Raw genomic sequence first — 17980 nt, 5'->3', positions numbered from 1 at the left:
AATGTCCGAGACTCTTGGCACTCAGGATACTCAGGCTTTCAACAGTTTGGAAATAATTCAGTTTAGTTTTTATTCAAATGTATGAACAACAAAATCCAAAGGTAGCAACCTTGTCCCTTTTTTTCATTTTTTTATCAATCAAACCACACCTTCTACCTTCACTTAGAAAATACGCTGCATCTTGTGGTTAACAGGCAGCAAAAGTTCAGAATGCGGATTTGCTTAATTGGCCACAACCAGAAGACACTGCCCAGATGCTACCTTTCAAGAAGTCATTTGCAGAGAGGACTCTGACCTAACCAATACCTCCACTAGCTGCTCCAGTTAACAGATAAGGAAATATTCCCTGGCAGGTTTGTGAACATCCCTTGGTTACACATAAAGGAAGACAGCTCCTCCTGACTTACTGTTAATTCCATCCTCCAGAAGTTATTCTCAAAAGGCAAAAAAAAAAATGCAGGGCTTGTGCAGTATCATTGCAGAAGGCTGAAGAGTCTGATGAATGGAATCAACCAGCAGACAGGACATAGCAAGCAGCAGTATTGATTATCATCTTCTTACCAGCACTGATAAGTGCAGACACATTGTCCACATCCCTAGATAAGAGCATATGCAGTACTCAAAGGAAGAAAAGACTGGACTGACATTTGCAGACAACTGCAAGAATCCCTCTCAGCATCGACATTCCTTGTGAAAAGAATTTTCACAGAATTATTTCATGTTAGAGGCAGTGTTCACTTAAAAGAATTAAAATATGCACACTGCATAGCACTGAACTAATTTGAGACTCTCCACACCTACTTTCCAATGAGAGAATTCCATGGGATGTAGTCACTGAATCAGATGCAACTTCAGGAGGCATTTTAATTCCATTATCAGAGGCTCTGTCTGATGAAGAAATGTGCCTCTCTTGCATGCAGATGCCTGCACTACAGAGCCAGCCTTAGGCAAGGTATCTTCAATGCTTAGTTTTTGAAACATCATTCTTATAACACTGGGGATTGTAAGTTAATATTTTCAAAAGCATCTGAGCACTGAGACCTTCTGGAACGCACACTTGGCCACTGGAGGAACTCAAGATGAAATGACAAAGAACTGATTTGTGCACTCTGCTTTTCTCCCTTGATAATCCTTTACAGGAGAAGCCAGCAATGGTCAGACAGCAGCATGCAGTCTGCTCTTCCTCAATTTCAGTCTGATCTGTTCATGTTCTACAAGACATTTGAGAATCCACACTAGGGATGTTTCTGAATGGGAAAGTTCCTGATAGAACGTGAAAGGATAGGAAAGGTTATGAGCACTAAAAATAAAAATTCCTTTTTAATTTAGTAGAGATGTTTCTACTGCATGGGACACCATGGCTTTCATGCCATATTGAAAAATACCAAGGATTCAGGAACAGAACCAAGCCTTGTGCTGCGGAGAGCCAAGAAAGACATACAAGACCCTAGTGAGCATTAGCACAAGCCACAGTTACATTGGAAGTCAGGCAGTACACAGTGCATGAGAAACAGCCTGAAGGAGGCTAAAAGGCACTAGAAGCTACACAGAATAGGCAGTGCACAGTAGAATATGAGGGTGGAAGAAATCCACACGGCTCTGTCGCACCCCTTGTGCTAGATCTCAAGGCCACAATGAGTGGTAAATGCTAACCCACCTCATAGCTGCCATCTTCAAATTTCTGAGCCTTTTGCACCCACTCAAACAACTTACAAGCTATTGCAGGAATCATTTGGTTAGAAGCCTTTCTCTAGTTTGCAGCCATAACCTAGCCATAGTGAATGACTAGTAAAAATTATCTAAGTGTAAATAGTCCTTCTTTCCTGGGCATTTAGGGAAGGCTATATAAGCCCCCCTCCTCAGCCTTCCCTTGTAGGCTGAAGATCCCCAGCTGCAGGTCTTCTTAGATACTCATTCCACTGACATTACTAGCTGCTATTCTCAACTACAATACTAGATGTGAACAGCTGAATTTGAAACTGTTTCTGCTTACGTATCTGCTTTCTTCTACAGCAATACTAACATTCTGCTATCTCTACTGTTAAGTATCTTGTGTTTCACCCTAGAAATAAATTTGTTGCTTTTACAGCCACATGTACTGATGGCTCAATCATCTACAATCAACGAAAACCTCAGGCCTTTTCCCCCCTCTATCATTTTAACTACTGAGCTCAGTGTTATTAGTCACTAAGTGCACTTTGTACTATTAAATTCCATCTCATTTCTATAGCTCCAGTAATTTTCAAGGCAATCCAATTCTTATGTGATACTCTGATCCTTCTCTGCAATGACAAGGCTAATATCACATTCTCTGCAAATTTATTCAGCACACCCTTACAAGGTATTAGTGTAAACAGCAATAACAACCAGCCACAGAACAGGTTATGAAGAAGATCCATCAGTAACTTCCTTTGTGATAGTGTCCAGCTTTCAATCCTGCTGTATTCCTTCTTTCAGCAGACCCTTAGTTGCTCCTTACCAGGTCTTGTTCTAATTCTTAATAATTTAACTAGATTTATTGTAGTCCCAACATGCTAATTGCCTTACTAAAATGTGTTAAGACCTGAAGCAAATCCTTTTATTGTAAATAAAATTCTCAGTGATAGGTATCCACCTGCTGTACCTTACCACAGTCAAGTCATATTGCACTTGAACTTACTCCTCATAGCTCTAATCTCCCCTTCCTTCAAAACATATCCCATAAATCTCTGTACTGAGTTCACATTATGGATTGCCAGCATATCCTGACCTTCCCCATTTCCATCTGGAAGAAAAACTGTCATCAGTGCTATCCTAACCTAGCAATATAGTCCTAAACCTAGCAATATAGTCCTAAACTTCTGATTTTAATTTCAATTTCTTTAGATTTCTGGAAGAACTACTTGCATAACGTCTCATTATCAGCCCATGAAGCTTCAAGTTATGCTTTATTGTTTGTGTTAGTTTGTACTTCTATCCTACTCTTTTTCCCTAAACTCTTCATTTCAAGCCCTGTATATGAGGCACAGCTGCTATTTCAACCTGTTTATGTTATCCCTGTAGTACTTGTTTCTAATGCTTTCATTGTACACGGGAATAAAGACCCAGGGAATTATAACCATCTCAGTTGTTTGCTACTGACCACTGTTTTCTTTGCCAAATTAAAACAGTGGGGATGTTTTCAGCAGTGCAATGTTTTTTGGATCCCTGCTGTTTATTAGACTATCCCCATATCATACTCTGTCAATTGTTTAGTTCCTAATTTAATATTTCTTCCCTTCTGTACTACTGTCTATGGAAACCACACAAATGCTTTTCATCTTTCTCCCTCATTTCTCAAATCAAAGTCATCAGATATTAAGTCTGTTAAGCCAAGAACTACTGAGATGCCACCTACACGGCAGAATTTCTCCTCTTTCTCTGATGACTTTCCAGGTAGACCTGGAACAGACCTGGACATCACAGATACAAACTACTTCTTCTCTGATAGTGACTTATTTGCTTGTCCTGATGTTAGAGCCACCATGCAAACTCTTCAGATCAATGAATATCTAAATCTTTATGCACAGAATTTTAAGTCAATCTGGCTGTTATTGGCCTACAAAATGATGCAATTGAGAACAGAACATGTCAGGAATCCTGCTCCAAAGAAGTCCATGTGAAGTCTGCAGTAATCATGAGAAGCACCAGTTATTCCAACCAACCAGCAGGGAACCTGTTGAAGCATTCTGATCAAACTATTAATAAGTATTCCACCTTTGTATTCACTGTCTCATGTTCATATTCAAAAAGCTCATTTTTGCTGAAATTGTGCATGACTGTTGCTAGGATGGAAATAAGGAGACTGAAATGTGTCCAAAACAACTAGGTGAGCTAAGAAAGCTTTCGCAGAGATGCTACAAAAAGACTAGCAGTGCACCTGTAACACACAAAGGAGTTCCTGTTGTGTCTTTAATTAGGGAGATGCCAATAAGAGACACGGCACTCAGCTTGGGGCAACTGCAAGCACCAGAATGGATATTTAACACAGGATGTGGCAAGCTGAGATAGGCAGGCCAAACTTGACTTTGCAGAGGACATTCAATCAAGACACTTTGATACCCCTTTTCCTTTCCTTTCCCCAGGTTTTTGTCCAAGTTCATCTCATGAGTCATAGTCAATTGACTAGATCTTACCACTTCTCTATACCAAAAGTAACTTACAGTAACTAGTGTTTGAGAAGAAGAAAGCCACTATTCCCAAATTATTCCTCTGCTTAGAAAGTACAGAAACGAGTCTTGAGGAAAGCCATTTTTCCTGGAAGAAAGTAATTACAGCTTATTCCATAATAATATCTTGTAGAAGTTCATGTATAAATAAGGCCTTGATGTAAGATTATATTCAAGAGAACTAGAGAGACATTTGAAGAGCACTGGCATTTTGTGCTATTGAAATCGGTCCAATCTGAATTCTAACTGCAAATTTCACCAGAAGACTGTACTGTATTAGTCACTATTACAATTGTACATATTTATTCTGATTTATGTAGTGGTTCTACACTGATCATATGACTCTTGACAAGCACCACATGCTTGATCTCATGCACAACAGATGGAGTCCACATGCATTTGGTAAAATCTCCAGCAGTGCTGCAAGTTTCTAGTGGCCAGACTCTAAGTTACAAAGTGTTTCAATGTAACTCGAAAGAATACCAAGGTAGCTTAATACCAGGAAATAACTGAAGCAGAGAAATCCCTGAAGTACTCTTGTAGAACACGAGAAGCACTGCTCCAAAAGACGCCCTTGCACAAGATAATGAAGAAAAGGGTCTCAAGGTATTGTACATAAACCACCATGAACACTGAAAGTGATTTATGTTTCACTGTTCACTCTCAGTCATCATCTGTGTGACACAACATCTAAATTAGATTGTGCTTAACTGCAGGTTTACAAAGGCAAAGTTACACCCCTTATGGCACTGTATAAATAAAAAAGAGCTGAAGTCTACACATCACACCATTGGGCTTTCAAGTGAGGATCAAAACAATTCACTGGCTTGCTCATAATCATGACAAAAACCTCTGCAGTTTGTAGAATATCATACTTGAACACTAATAAATGTTTGGTAAGTCTAGGTCAGCAGTTTTCAACCTGTGGCTGGTGGATATCAAATGTATCTCCAACACCTTGTATTTGCTACACTCATTGACAAGTTGTGGAAGTCCTAGATCCAAAGAGACTGAAAGACACTGCACTAGACAAATATAAAGCAAAGGTTCAGAAATCCAAGACAGATATGGGAAATAAGATGAGCTAGTAAGATGCTCCTCATAAGTCAGCAAAACTAACAAAGATAGTATGAGACAGTGTTAACACTGCCGTAGTTCAAAAGGAGTATCATGACTACTTATTTGGGGAAGGCACTTCAAGTACAATGCCCCAAGCAGGGAAAAGACATCTTATTCCCAGTGGCCTAAGAACAGAGTAACGAAAGTAGTTATAATTGCACGTAAAGCAAACACTTACTCTGGTCTGCAAATCACTAGATCCCCTTTGTTGGTGCCATATGCCAATCCTAGGCCTGGTTCAGGTAGCCAGCGAGCAGAGTTTATGCTGACATGTCTTCTCTGGTCAGCAGGCATTGGGTACAGAACGTTGAAAACTCTCTGAAACAAAGACATAAAGTTATGAGACAAGACAAAAGGCAGAACAGCCAAGGAGACTCAAGTAAACAAATGTTCAGTCTCCCTGCAGCAACAAAGCTGGTGAAGGAGACACGTCACTTTACAGGATGTTAAAAGAAAACACTAATCCAGCAGCAAGAGCAAGCATCTGCTAGGGAAACATACACGTGCCCCTAAGTGCTTAACAAACAGATTGGCACAAAGAGCTGCAGAACATAAGAAATCTTGCCACCACAAGATTCTGCATATCATTCAGTGGGCTGCAGAGTTAAAGTGATGGGAACAAATAGCACAGCCATCAGACAACAAGACAACTAGGTCCCTTCTAGCCTTCACTTCTCATCTTAACTCACCAGGGAGGAACAGGAAACTGGCAAGTGCATGGGCTTTCAGCATCAACAGTTCATTTTTTTTCTATTAAACAAAACAAACCTTACATAGAAATAATATACAACCCATATATTTTTAATCATTTAAACACTCTTCTGAAAGTTGCTCAGTTTGACCACCTCCCACAACAACAGGGCACAGATGAGATAAATTAATGTCCAGAGATTATGAATGGCACAAGTCTGCAAGTAACAAATCACTCAGTTCACATCCCCTTGCATCCATTTTACCCACACTAAAATGAGAGCTGAAGAGCTGTTAAGACTGTGGGTAGTTAGCACAGCTGTAAAACTGCTTCCTAAACACTGCAGCAATACAGGAGAATGAAAGTTCCATGCACATGTAGGACAAACATCATGCTCTGCTCTCTGGTCTGCAGTAGTTTGGTATCTGAAGTGTATTCAGCTTGAAAAGTAAAAATAATGAAATGGATCAGATTATATTTGTGCAGATACTTTCCAGCTCTGAAAAGCAAACATCTTTTGTACAGCTTAATGCTTTCCTGCAACCTGCTAGCTTGCAGTTAGTGTTGGTATGCAATTTGGACTTGGAAACTACATTTTCAACGGGCTAATTCCAAGTTGAGACACAAGTTTTCCTTAGATTTTCTGTCCATCCCCAAACCTCTTCCAGATTCCCCAGAAAATAGGAGTGATGCTAGACCAGACAGCATGAAGGACAACTAGGATGCACTGGAACAAGAGGATGAAGGTAGACAGGAATGCAGACCAATCACCACCACACTGCTGAGGTGGCCTGAACTAACAATTCCTTAGCATGGGTCTCATTAGCATTACAAACTGGGTCTAAGGACAACTTATGTACCTGTTCTTCTCTACAACTCTACTCCCCTCTGCACATGTAGCCTGTCTGATAATTTAACTTGATAAATCTGAAGCAGAGACCATTCAAATGTACTCCCTCCAATAACTAACACCTAGAACCTTCATCTGGATAATCATAATGACAAAAAATCAACCCAGAGCAACAAAATTATTTCCCATAATCAGTAACACATGTAACCTGTTCTCTGAGGAGATCACATTAGAGAAGAAAACGTCCTTTAGGATTTCTCTTGTATGACAGAAGCTGGTCATTCTTTGCCCCAGATATCTCTCGGCAGTCAGCAGTATTTTGAGAAGCTCGGCATTCAAAGGAACAGGCCCTTTGGGGTTTATGTAGCTCTTACCCATCCCCATCACATTTGCCCCCATTCTCCCCCTAGCTTTTTGTGTAAAGGGAAGGAGGAAAAAAAATGAGTTATGTTGGAAACACTTGTTACCATGGAGATGATGGTGCACTCTGAGATGGGAAGACTAGATTCTGGGGAGGGGAGGGGAAAGGGAAGGGAAATTGAAGGGATGGGGAAGGGGTGCTCCAGAGCTGCAGCTTTCCATATCAACCAAGAACTGCAAGAGTATTCTATCACATCCCTCTTCAGCTAGTCAGAAGAAGTTTCTTTTCTCCTGAGAACACCTTCACCTTTGTAAGGCATTACAGATGAGAAGCAGCCTGCTAGAGGTAGCTCTCGGTTCTCTCACACTGGCAGGCCAGCTTGCATAGCCACCGTCCCACAGATCAGCAGCCAGTCATGCTGAGGCAGAGACTTGCCAGCTCCTGCTCAACATCCAGGTGTTCACAGTAAATGGCACCCAATGGAAATCCTGACAACCTGCAAACATGTTGGCTGAGGACACTATGCTAAAGGCAAGATGGCTTAAGAATTCTGTATAAGAAGAGATGCTTCATCACTCCACTTCTTTGTACACTTATAAACACACCAAAAAGCTCCCCTCCCCTGCTGCTTCCCACTCCCACACTAATGGGACAACTCCATGCAGCGTTAAGGGTGATGACATCCGTGCGTGTGGTAATTAGTACATAAAAAAAACAAGAGCAGCTGTACTGGCATAATCACCACTCGCAGCAGTAAGCAGGACCCAGCTAATCAATCTGATGCAGTCATACAGATCGGCTCTTGCAATTGCATCCATTAGCAAGACCCCCTACTCTATCCACAGAGAAGGGAGGGAAAAAAAAGTTCCTTCAACATCAGCAGGCAGATCCCTCTCTTCAAAGAAGGTTAGAAGCCTCCCAGGAAGCATTATTCTCCATAGATCATCATGGTTTTTTTGTTTTGTTTTGTTTTGTTTTTTGTTTGTTTGTTTGTTTGTTTTTGTTTTGTTTTCCTCTATTGCTAAATTGTATGAAGTTACTGAGATACTTCAGCCTGAAAATACAGTAGGGTGACCACATATCTTTGCCAGCGGGAACGTTACATAACCACAGAATACCCGGAGAAGGGTCCCAAAATGAACTTCAAGTCCATGCTTTTTAGGTCTGAAATTCCAGGAACAACATTCCAAGTTATTACTGGAATCTCAAACTGACACATCTCTAGCTTCTACATCAAGAGACTACTGCCAATCCTCAAACAGTCTTACAGCTAACAATAAAGATGCAAAAAGTTGATAATTCTCCACTTCCCTTTCTTTAGGGCTGGGCCAAGAACTAGTTGTGGGCCACATGTAACAGCTGATGTGCAAGAGTTCAGGAACCACTATTGTAAATATCCTCTGATCTTTAAGGCACCCACCACACCACACCACACCACAGTCTCCAGAGAGGTTATATTTAACAGGTTAGCATTTTAATTTTGAACAAATGGGCTGAATCACACTATCAGCCCATAATCACTGTCAACAGTCACATCAAGCTTCCAGGCAATTCACCATAGCCAATGGCAAACTCTCCCATGGTATTGCTGTACTACTAATCCAATATTACAGAGCCACACCATTAGATGTGGCCACTCAGCATTTTATTAAGTTGGCAGCTGCATTTCATTTGTTTTCAGATGCTGTTCTGAAACAAGATTTTGAATGATATGTTTCTTTAACATAAACACTGTGAAGTCTGAGGACTGGGAGCTTCAGGAGTTGCCCCACCAGGCATTTCAGAACATCCCTATGGAAGCTCGAGCCCAAACAAGCATCATCAGTTTGGCAAGCTGCTCTCTTCTTGGCAGCAGTATAAATATACTGTCATGTCAGCAGGCAAGAAAGCTCCTGCTCCTTTCCTTTAGTACCCACACAACCCAGGCTACATTATACATAACAGCTACTTGACCGATGCCTGTATTTGTAAAAAAACTATGCTGCCAGTGATCTCTATGCACTTCAAGGAGATTCCAAAGGAACCCCATCTTTCCTTTAACTGCAAGGGATGCTGGCAAGGAGAGAAGTCTTCCTCTAGGAATACCATGCTGTCTAGGTAGCTAAGCTTCCACACAGAAGGCAACAGCAATACAAAGGGAAAGGAATACTCACTGAGAAAATGCTACCATTCTACATGCCCGTAATCATGGAAGTGTAAGGAAAGGCTTGCTTGGGTCATTTATGCCTGTGCATTTTCGCTTTCAAAGACTGCTCCAGAAGCGCTACTTACCTCTTTGGTGTGCCTTTTCTACCCTCCCTCAACTTCTATGACTAATCTAGGAGTAACACTGAATTCACATGGGGAGAAAGACGGCTCAAAGAAAGAAGGGCTGTAAGGCAAGAGAAAAAGCAAAAAAAAAGCCCAAACAAATAGCCCCCCCAAAGCATTCAGCAAGACTGCTTCATGCAAAGCACAAAAGCCACCTGAAGTCTACCACTGCTGTTCACCCTCCAGCTTGTCACTGCTGGCACATCAGCACTGTGGCACCTGTTACAATCACTAAGGTATTAAACTAAATATTTACTTATGGCAAAGAGCCAGACAGGCTGCATGACAATCAACAACTTCAAGGAATCCTCCCCAGTGATCTCTCCTTCAGCATCAAGCTGCTGACTCGAGTGGAAAGAAGAGAGCCCTGGGCACAACACATATGCACAGAGCTAGACAGTTAATTTGTACCTGCCCTGGAGGAGCAGGAATGCTGCAAGCTTCTCCTCTTCAAAGCCCTATCGTTAGTTACTGACCTCATGCTTCACTCTTTCCTTCCTGTTCCACCTCCGAGAAGTTGCTGCCATTTAATAACATTCTTCAAAGTCCACCTTCTACTTCTATTTATGGGACTTGCCAACAACAAAAAGCTGGACCAAGATCCTGTCAATCAAAGCAGCAGGCTGCCCCAAGCCCGTGCTGATGTCATTTGGCAGCAATGCTGCAAAACTCACCTGGGATGAGTAGCACCAGGACTGGGCAAGCTGCTGGCACCATGCTGCTTGCACAGCCAGTTCTTCCTCACAGCAAAAGAAAGCAGGGGAGTACTGATGACTACTTCTTCAGCAGAGTGCAACCTATCTTTCCCTTCTTGCTGGCACCCAAGAAGGAAAAAACATGTTTTGAAGCTGGAGGAGAAGAGAAAGTTGGCACAAGTGGGCAGGGAAACTCAGCAGGAACTCTTGCGTTTATCTTTTTAAATTCAATAGAGACATTTCAGCTCTCAACTAGATGCATCTCCTTTCAAGATGCCAATAAATTTCAAGCTATTACCTTTGCTTAGCCCAGACAGTAAACTGGGCTGCTAGATCAGCCTTGATAAAGAGTGAGTGGGGAGGGGGTGCAGCTGTTCACTTGTTTACATGGTGAAATCTTGTCATCCGTGAAGCTCCATCCTGACAGGTAAGAGGAGAGGAAAGGCTGGAGCAGATGAGGTTGGTTTATCAGGCACTAGGCTAAAATTTAATTATTAATTTTCAACTGAGTCGGTGCTGTCACCAGAGGCAAGCTGTGAAAAAACACAAGAAGAGAAACATCTAGTATGCTAATCTAAACAGGGCTGAAGGGTACAAGAAGTATTAAATAGGAATGGATAAATGGGCAGGGAGGCGCAAGTAAGAACAAAATGCTAGGAAATGAGGTACAGAGGGAAATCTGAACACAAAGATGGCGAGTGCATCAAAAGCATCAACCTGAACATCAAGCTGCAAAACAAGCACCATCCTGCATGGAGCTGTCTCTTCCCTGAGAACAATACCGGCCCAAAGCTACTGCACCAAAGGACATAGGCCAGAAAGGCAAGTAGATTTAACATGTAATGCCCAGGGAAGAATGAGAGCTCTCACCACACTTCTAACTTGAGGCTGATGGCAGGCACAGAGATGTGAGATCCTGACCACCCCGTGCTGCTCTGTTCCTTGTTCCTGCATTCTTCCACATCCGTACAGCTGTCATACTCTGCTTCCTGAGCAGCAGCCACTCTTACCAGGGGACTGGCAAAATCCAAAGCCTCACAGACACCCTGACTTGGGTTGCAGGGAAAAGAGGTTCAGAAAAGAGGGTTATGAAGAGAAACATTAGACCTGTGCAGGCATAAGAGACAAGTGTTGACAGTACAACTAAATATCTATGCACATACAGTGCAGATCAACAGAGTACTCTTTGTATGGGTACAGGTTATACCATCACAGTAACCGTGGGGACAGCACAGCTTTTCAGTGTAGCTGCAGCTATGCTAGAGTTTTAGCCTGAACAGATACCTTGTTAGGTAATACACTTTAATAAACTAATCTACATGAGCCATATATTAAGATGCAATCTTAAAAGCAGAATCAATTCACAACATTGCAATTACATTCACTGAAATTACAGCTGAAAACAAAGACTACATACAAAGGGCCTTCAAACAGTAGTAGTAGCAGCTTGTAAAAAAACTGCAAACTGCACTTGCGATTTGCAGAGCAGATGAGGTGCAGTGACGAGATGAAGGCACAAGCAGAGTGCAAACAAAAGCAGTACAACAAAGGCTCCATGCACGTTGCATTTCCCCATCTGCCCTTCATCTTCGGCTCTACAATCCGACCTTGAAGTTTCAGAAGTTTATAATCTCGCCTTTTTTAACTTTAATCACACTACTGAGACTGAACAGTACCTAAATCAATTCAAGACAGCTTTTTGCCTTACTCACCCAGAAGGGCATTGCCACTGAAAGATCTCACCTGGTACATTTTTAAAGTCAACGTATTCACATCTGACATTAGCATATTGGGTTAGAAGCCGCTGTAAAGCATCTATTGCTCCACTAAAAGCACTGTATGTCCTCTGTTTTGCTGCCAGGAAGCCACCTGCATCACTGACTTCTATAATGCTGCCAAATACTTTAAACAGCTCTTTGGTTTTTTGTAAGGTCCAGAAATATAATAAGAAACAGACATCCTAACTTGACCTCCTTAATAAATAACACTCTCCCTTTTTTGCTTAGATTATCATTCTTTACTCCACCTTCTATTTATGAATTTCAAGAAAGCTGCTGAAATTGAGGCTTATGCTATGCACTGCCACAAAGCCTACAGACCTCTGCAGCAGAATTGAGCTTGTCTAAAGCAGAGGGCCTTGAAGGCAAAGTAAAACAAATACTCTTTGGAGTAATTGACTGATGGATTGATAGATTAATTCATAAGACAATGTACATCAATCTATGTTTTGTAATGAAACAAATCTCCCTTGTGGAAGGAGTCTCCTTTCTGTACCTACTTGCAGATGTAAATAAAAATGCATGCATTTCCAATGATTGGAGAGGAAAAAAAAATTGCTCTTTTGCTCTAAGTCTCCTCTTATTAAACAGGTTAGTTTGTGCTGCACTCGTCCCCTCCCCCAAAGCTAATTCCTGCCAACAACAGACACGTCCTTCCATTAGATCTTCTCCGTTAAAATGGAAGAAGCAAAAATAATGCACTTATCTTTTTCGACTTGTCAGTCTTATCCTCAAATGGATCTTATCATCTAATGCTCAGTACAAATAAAATTTCTTTCAACTCCATTTATCTACCCCAGATGCAATAAGATCATATATGAAATTCTTCCTCATTCTTTTCTGATACAACAAACCTCTTTCTGCCTTATTCTGCATCTGCTGCCAGTGCTGAAAATCCTTGCCTTGCTTTCTGAGCCATGGTGAATTAACTGAGAGCTAATCCTTTATTTTCAGCAACCATTGAAACCCTAACTGAAGAGACTTGATCTATTTCCTAAAACGAGACAGCATCTGAAGTGTCTGCAGATTAACCAAGAAACTTTGCACAAATATAAAGCATTGTTGGTTCTTCCTGACCATACTTGGTCACATAACTTAGTGCTGATCAGGAGAGATTTAGTTACAGCACTCCTCTCCTCAGGCTTCTCTTTAGCCCTTCCTCTCTTTAGGCAAGCTCTTGGCATTATATCACCTAGTACTTTATCTCACAAGTCTGCAGTCCAACTACTAAGTAGTTTTTAAATAACTAAACATTAACAAGACCTAGGTTACATAAAGAAGCTGATCATTCCAGGTAACAAAGCTCTCACCATGAAGATAACACTCTTGCAGTGAAGCAGCTCATTAATTTGCTACCAGTCTCCCAGAGGCTGCAAAACCAGGATAATACCTGCAAAAAGCCCTTTTGGCGACTGGTTCAAGCCTGGATCCGAAAACTAGGACTGAGTAAGCAAGAAACTGCCAAACAAAACAATTGTGCTTTCAATCAGGCGTGTGTGTGGCTGGAACAGATGAAAGGACAAAAAATGAATGCCAAAGGGGGTGTTAGCAAGACAGAAGATAGATACGTATATATTCAGTGCAGACACAAAAGTGAAGTGAACTGTGCAAGAGGACTGTGCCCCCAGCTATTGCTGTCTGCTGCAAAAATCACTGATAGCTGTCAGTGCTAGAACAATCTAATAAAAATATGGTCACTTCTATGGCAAAAGGAATGACAAGCCTCTTTATTTTTGCCTTTAACTCATACTGCAGTCCAAAAGCACTGCCTTTGAATTCCCCATTAAATGTCACACTGAGACTGTAACAGTAAAATCCACAATATGTTAAAGATCTAATAACAAGAGCAAAGGATGTGCGCACAGCTGCCATTCCACCCTACTCTTTGTCTGCTGAGCCTCAACAGAGCGGCATACAAGATCAAGTGTCAACAGTATGTTGATGACAGAGATATGTGCACCCTCATCTGGGTGATAAGAGGCTGTCATCCAGCTGCCTACACGTCTGGAAGGAATAACTACTGGAGAAAAGAGCTAGCTTAAATTTAATTCAAAAAAAAAAAAGGTATGAAGAGGTACTGACAAATCTTCATGAAATTACACAGGTCTTCCCATACTGTGGTGACTTGAGCACAAACCTGGTATTTACCAAAGCTCCTTTTCCTCAGGGTGACTTTGGTAAGATGACTGAATCTAAATCATCTCGGAAATGGAACCATCTTTGCCGTAATTATTCCTACCTAGTCCTACCTATGTCCCCAACTGCACTGAAGCAAACAGTAGCTACTGCAGGGCAAACGGGCTCAAGATTTTACCCAAACTGCTGGAGCTCAACTTTCCTAATTCTGGCCTCCACATTAAACAAAAAGTCTTGGCTCTTACTATTGTATCCCACGAAGTAAGCCCATACAGAACTGATGCTGTTTCCCTTCACACAAATTTGTTAGAACCAACACTACTCACATGTTTACCCATTGCATGAGATATTAACACAGTATTTTCTGAAGGTAACCCACTGAGTTAAGTTTCTACAGTGTCTCAGCAGCCTTTGTGCAGACATGGCTGAAACCAGTCAAGATAACAATTTCACTACCCCTTTCCAACATGCTATTTATCCATTTATACTCAAACATGCAAATCAATGAAGTTTTTCACGCCATCTGCAACACCAATGTAGCATAATATTTTCTGATAGTGAATCCAGTTCTTATCTGCAGCACCCTACATAAACAGTGCTTTCCAACATGAGTTCTGGATGCCCTGTTTTACAAAATTAACTAGAATCTACTGGTTGACACAGCATAACCAACTATTTGGCTATAACAAGTCTATTATACGCTCCTCTCTGTATCAAAAGGAGAGATAAGAACATGGTTCTGCCCCCACGTCCTCTTCCTAGTACCAAGAAAGACATTCAGTCAGTGAGTTGGCTTGGACTTTTGACTGCGAAAGAAGCATCCACCTGGTTCAGTTTCTGCCAGCAGCAGAAAATTTCTTAGGGTGGGAATTGGATATACTACACTCTCTCTATTCAGAATAGTCAAGAGCTCCCTCTGTCCACCTGTAGATGTCAAAATCTCTCTCAAATGAAGACACGAGAGACCATACCAACGAGCATGTTCATTCAGCACAATAGCATGAAGTTGGTACTCTATTTTTTTTTTTTTCCAAATTGTTCTTGTTTTCAGACATATGTCAGTTTACCTGAATTCTTCTGACTTATTATCGTAAGCCATCTCCACACATTCCCATCAGTTTTCTTTTTACATTATAGTTTTGTCAGAACTCTCAATAACTCGTTTCTCAGTGAAGCAGATGTGCACAGCCATTTGCTATCGGCCTTAAAGAGCCTTCATTTACAGCTGCAGGAGCACTCACAATGCATCCAAGTAAGTCAATGAAGTGTGGCAATGCCATCCCCTTTGCTGCCCATACTGAATACATTCTGTTGACACTTGCACAAGGCTCAGAGTATTCGATACAATTTGACATCTTCTCACATGTTCTGTGCATTCTCCTAGTTAAGATTTAATACTCTGAAAGAAAGCTTGTCTCTGTGCTAAAACTTGGTGTGCCTTTCTGCTTCAGGCTTTTCTTCCTGCAGCATTTGGAATACTCTAGTTTACAACAAAGTGCACACATAGCCCCTTCTGTCCAAACCACCACAGACCAACCAACCACTTCAACAGGATCTTTGCCACTGCCAGTCACCTTGTCAGGAGTTAATTTTGGGTCTTTTAATTTTCCAAGAGCTAAGTCTGGGTTTTCCTTTTACATTCAAATCACAATGCAGTACGTGAGACAGGAACTGGTTATGTCATCTCACTCCCCACAAATTACACGGTTAGTTTTTTAGCTTTATGTCAATCAAGTTTTCAATCATCTTCAAGAATCGTTTCCTCAGTTTAAAAATTCCTTCCTGAGTTTTATTTTAACTTGAATTATAATAATTGCATTCTTGTGATTTCAGTTAGTTAGGGTAAGATAAAAACAAAACATTAAGTAAAGTGAGGACATCAGAATTTGTGAAGAAATTCAGAATCAGAATTTGCCAGAAAAAAAACATACCTTCTGGCCTTCTTCTCACTAATATCCATTGGTAACAGACCCAGAGCATTATGATCCTCACTATTCTAAGTTTCCAACTTTCTAAGTTCACATTATTCTATATTCTTTAGCTTCCATGTCTGGAAGTCACAAATCAGAAGATTTCTGGAGTCACAGAGAACACACAAATCATCCCAGGTCCAAGCAGCTTGAAAGCAGATACTTCTTATTCGGATCACCTCCACCTACAATTTCAAAATAGGCTGCAAAATCCTGTGTTCTTTCTCCAAACCTCCCATCTCTGAAACTCATCTGTAGCAGGACAATTCCCAGCATCATTGCTTCCGCACTACCCCAATCTAGAGATCTGCTAAAAGCAGCTACAGGCAGATTTCAGATGTTTGTTAGTTGGAAGAAAAAAAAAAAAAAAAAAAAAAAGAGAGAGAGAGAGAGAGAGAGAAAAGAAACAAAAACAAAACAAGTTTTACACATAATACTCTTGTTAGAAGTCAGTACTACTAGCAAGCTTTTTAAATTTCAATATGAAAAAGAAACTTGCTCTTAAGGAAAGGCAGGTTTCTATCTGAAATGCTAAGCAGATTAAATCTTAAAGGAGTGAGCAGAAAGAGTATGGATCTCTAGCTCATGATGCTATCACAGCAGATGAGAATTTACCACTTTTACTCCCTTTCTAAGCACAATTCATAAGTAAAATCACGATTCTGACCTATTTAGCTCTACCCAATCTCTCTTGAATAGAAGAAGCAAGATACATACAGATTCTCAAGATGCTCCATGATACTATCCAGGACATTTCCCTTCAGCTCTGCAAATTACACCACTAGCCAGGATATTTCTAGGTGCTATTACACATACCAGAGCTAATTAACTGCATCTTCAAAACTTCTATTGCAACAGGAAGACAAAGAAAACTATCTGAGGAATGGAAACTTGCATTACCCTTACTACTTAGGCATGCGGAGAAAGGAAAGTAATCACTGTATGTCACTTCTCAGCAGGTTCCCAAACAACTTAGGAGCCACACTGCCAAGCCTTGCTCTCCCAGTGCATTGACAGGTAGTCAAATGGTGTCAGGAAGGAAGGAATAATCCTGAGACACCTTTTAAGAATTTGCATACTATCTGATACAGCATTTCTCTTGAATTTCTCTCTGGGGATTTCTGCAAGGAATGCACAATTAAAACATCCACAAAGAACTGCTACAGAACATGGATATGACTTCTTTTTAATTAAGAAGTTGAATAGTAATTGCTTTGTATTACAAACTGTTGGCATAGAAGCAGAGAGGATGCTTTCCGATTCTCTCTAATGTGCACACTAGAGATAGAAGAATACAGATCCACCAGTGCCTTTTTTCCTATACCTCTTTCTACTGCATGCTGGCCAAGCTGCAAACAGGTTTTTACTCAACTGAATATGAATGCAGCAGTCACTGTAAAGATGGTGAGCTATGAATAAAGTTTCCTACTTAAACTTCTATTTTTATTTTGCATGTCCTAAAAAGCATTACAAACTTATGGAGCTATTGCAAAACTCAAGACAGAAGAAGCGACAGTTCTTCTGGCGCCAGTAGTTGATTTACTAATCTCTACAACTAGATGAAGGAATAACATTTACAAGATTAACAGTCTTATGTTTTTCAAGCTTGGTCCTGCAGACTGCACAAAGACAACCAACGACACACCAGAATGCTGAAACTATACCCAACGTCATCCGACAGGAAGGCTCTTTAACCAAATTAATTTAAATTGGTCTAGTTGTGACCCTGTCACATAGGCAGAAAGCTGAAAGACCAAAGCAGTCAGAAATGAGACATTTTAAATGTCTTTAATCATGGTGCAGGAAAGGGGAAAAGCAGCAAATTAGTTAACAAACCCTGCTAGACTGGATAGATTTGAGAATGTGGGGGAAAAGCTTTTGGA

At 40.9% G+C, this 17980-nt stretch overlaps 1 protein-coding gene across 6 annotated transcripts in view; it reads right to left on the bottom strand.

Moving 5' to 3' along the window:
- The window catches only part of AMBRA1 (autophagy and beclin 1 regulator 1), a 124778-nt gene that overhangs the window by 20089 nt on the left and 86709 nt on the right, over positions 1-17980 (bottom strand). For all 6 annotated transcript variants that reach the window (XM_085224716.1, XM_085224711.1, XM_085224712.1 and 3 more), the window contains one exon: positions 5485-5624. In XM_085224716.1, the coding sequence (XP_085080842.1) occupies positions 5485-5624 (140 nt within the window). The remainder of the gene's footprint in view (positions 1-5484; positions 5625-17980) is intronic.

This window comes from Meleagris gallopavo, chromosome 5, assembly GCF_905368555.1.
Source record: "Meleagris gallopavo chromosome 5, MGAL_WU_HG_1.1, whole genome shotgun sequence".
NCBI lineage: Eukaryota > Metazoa > Chordata > Aves > Galliformes > Phasianidae > Meleagris > Meleagris gallopavo.
The sequence above is the reverse complement of the archived record's forward strand: the minus strand, read 5'-3'. Positions and strand labels throughout refer to the sequence as shown.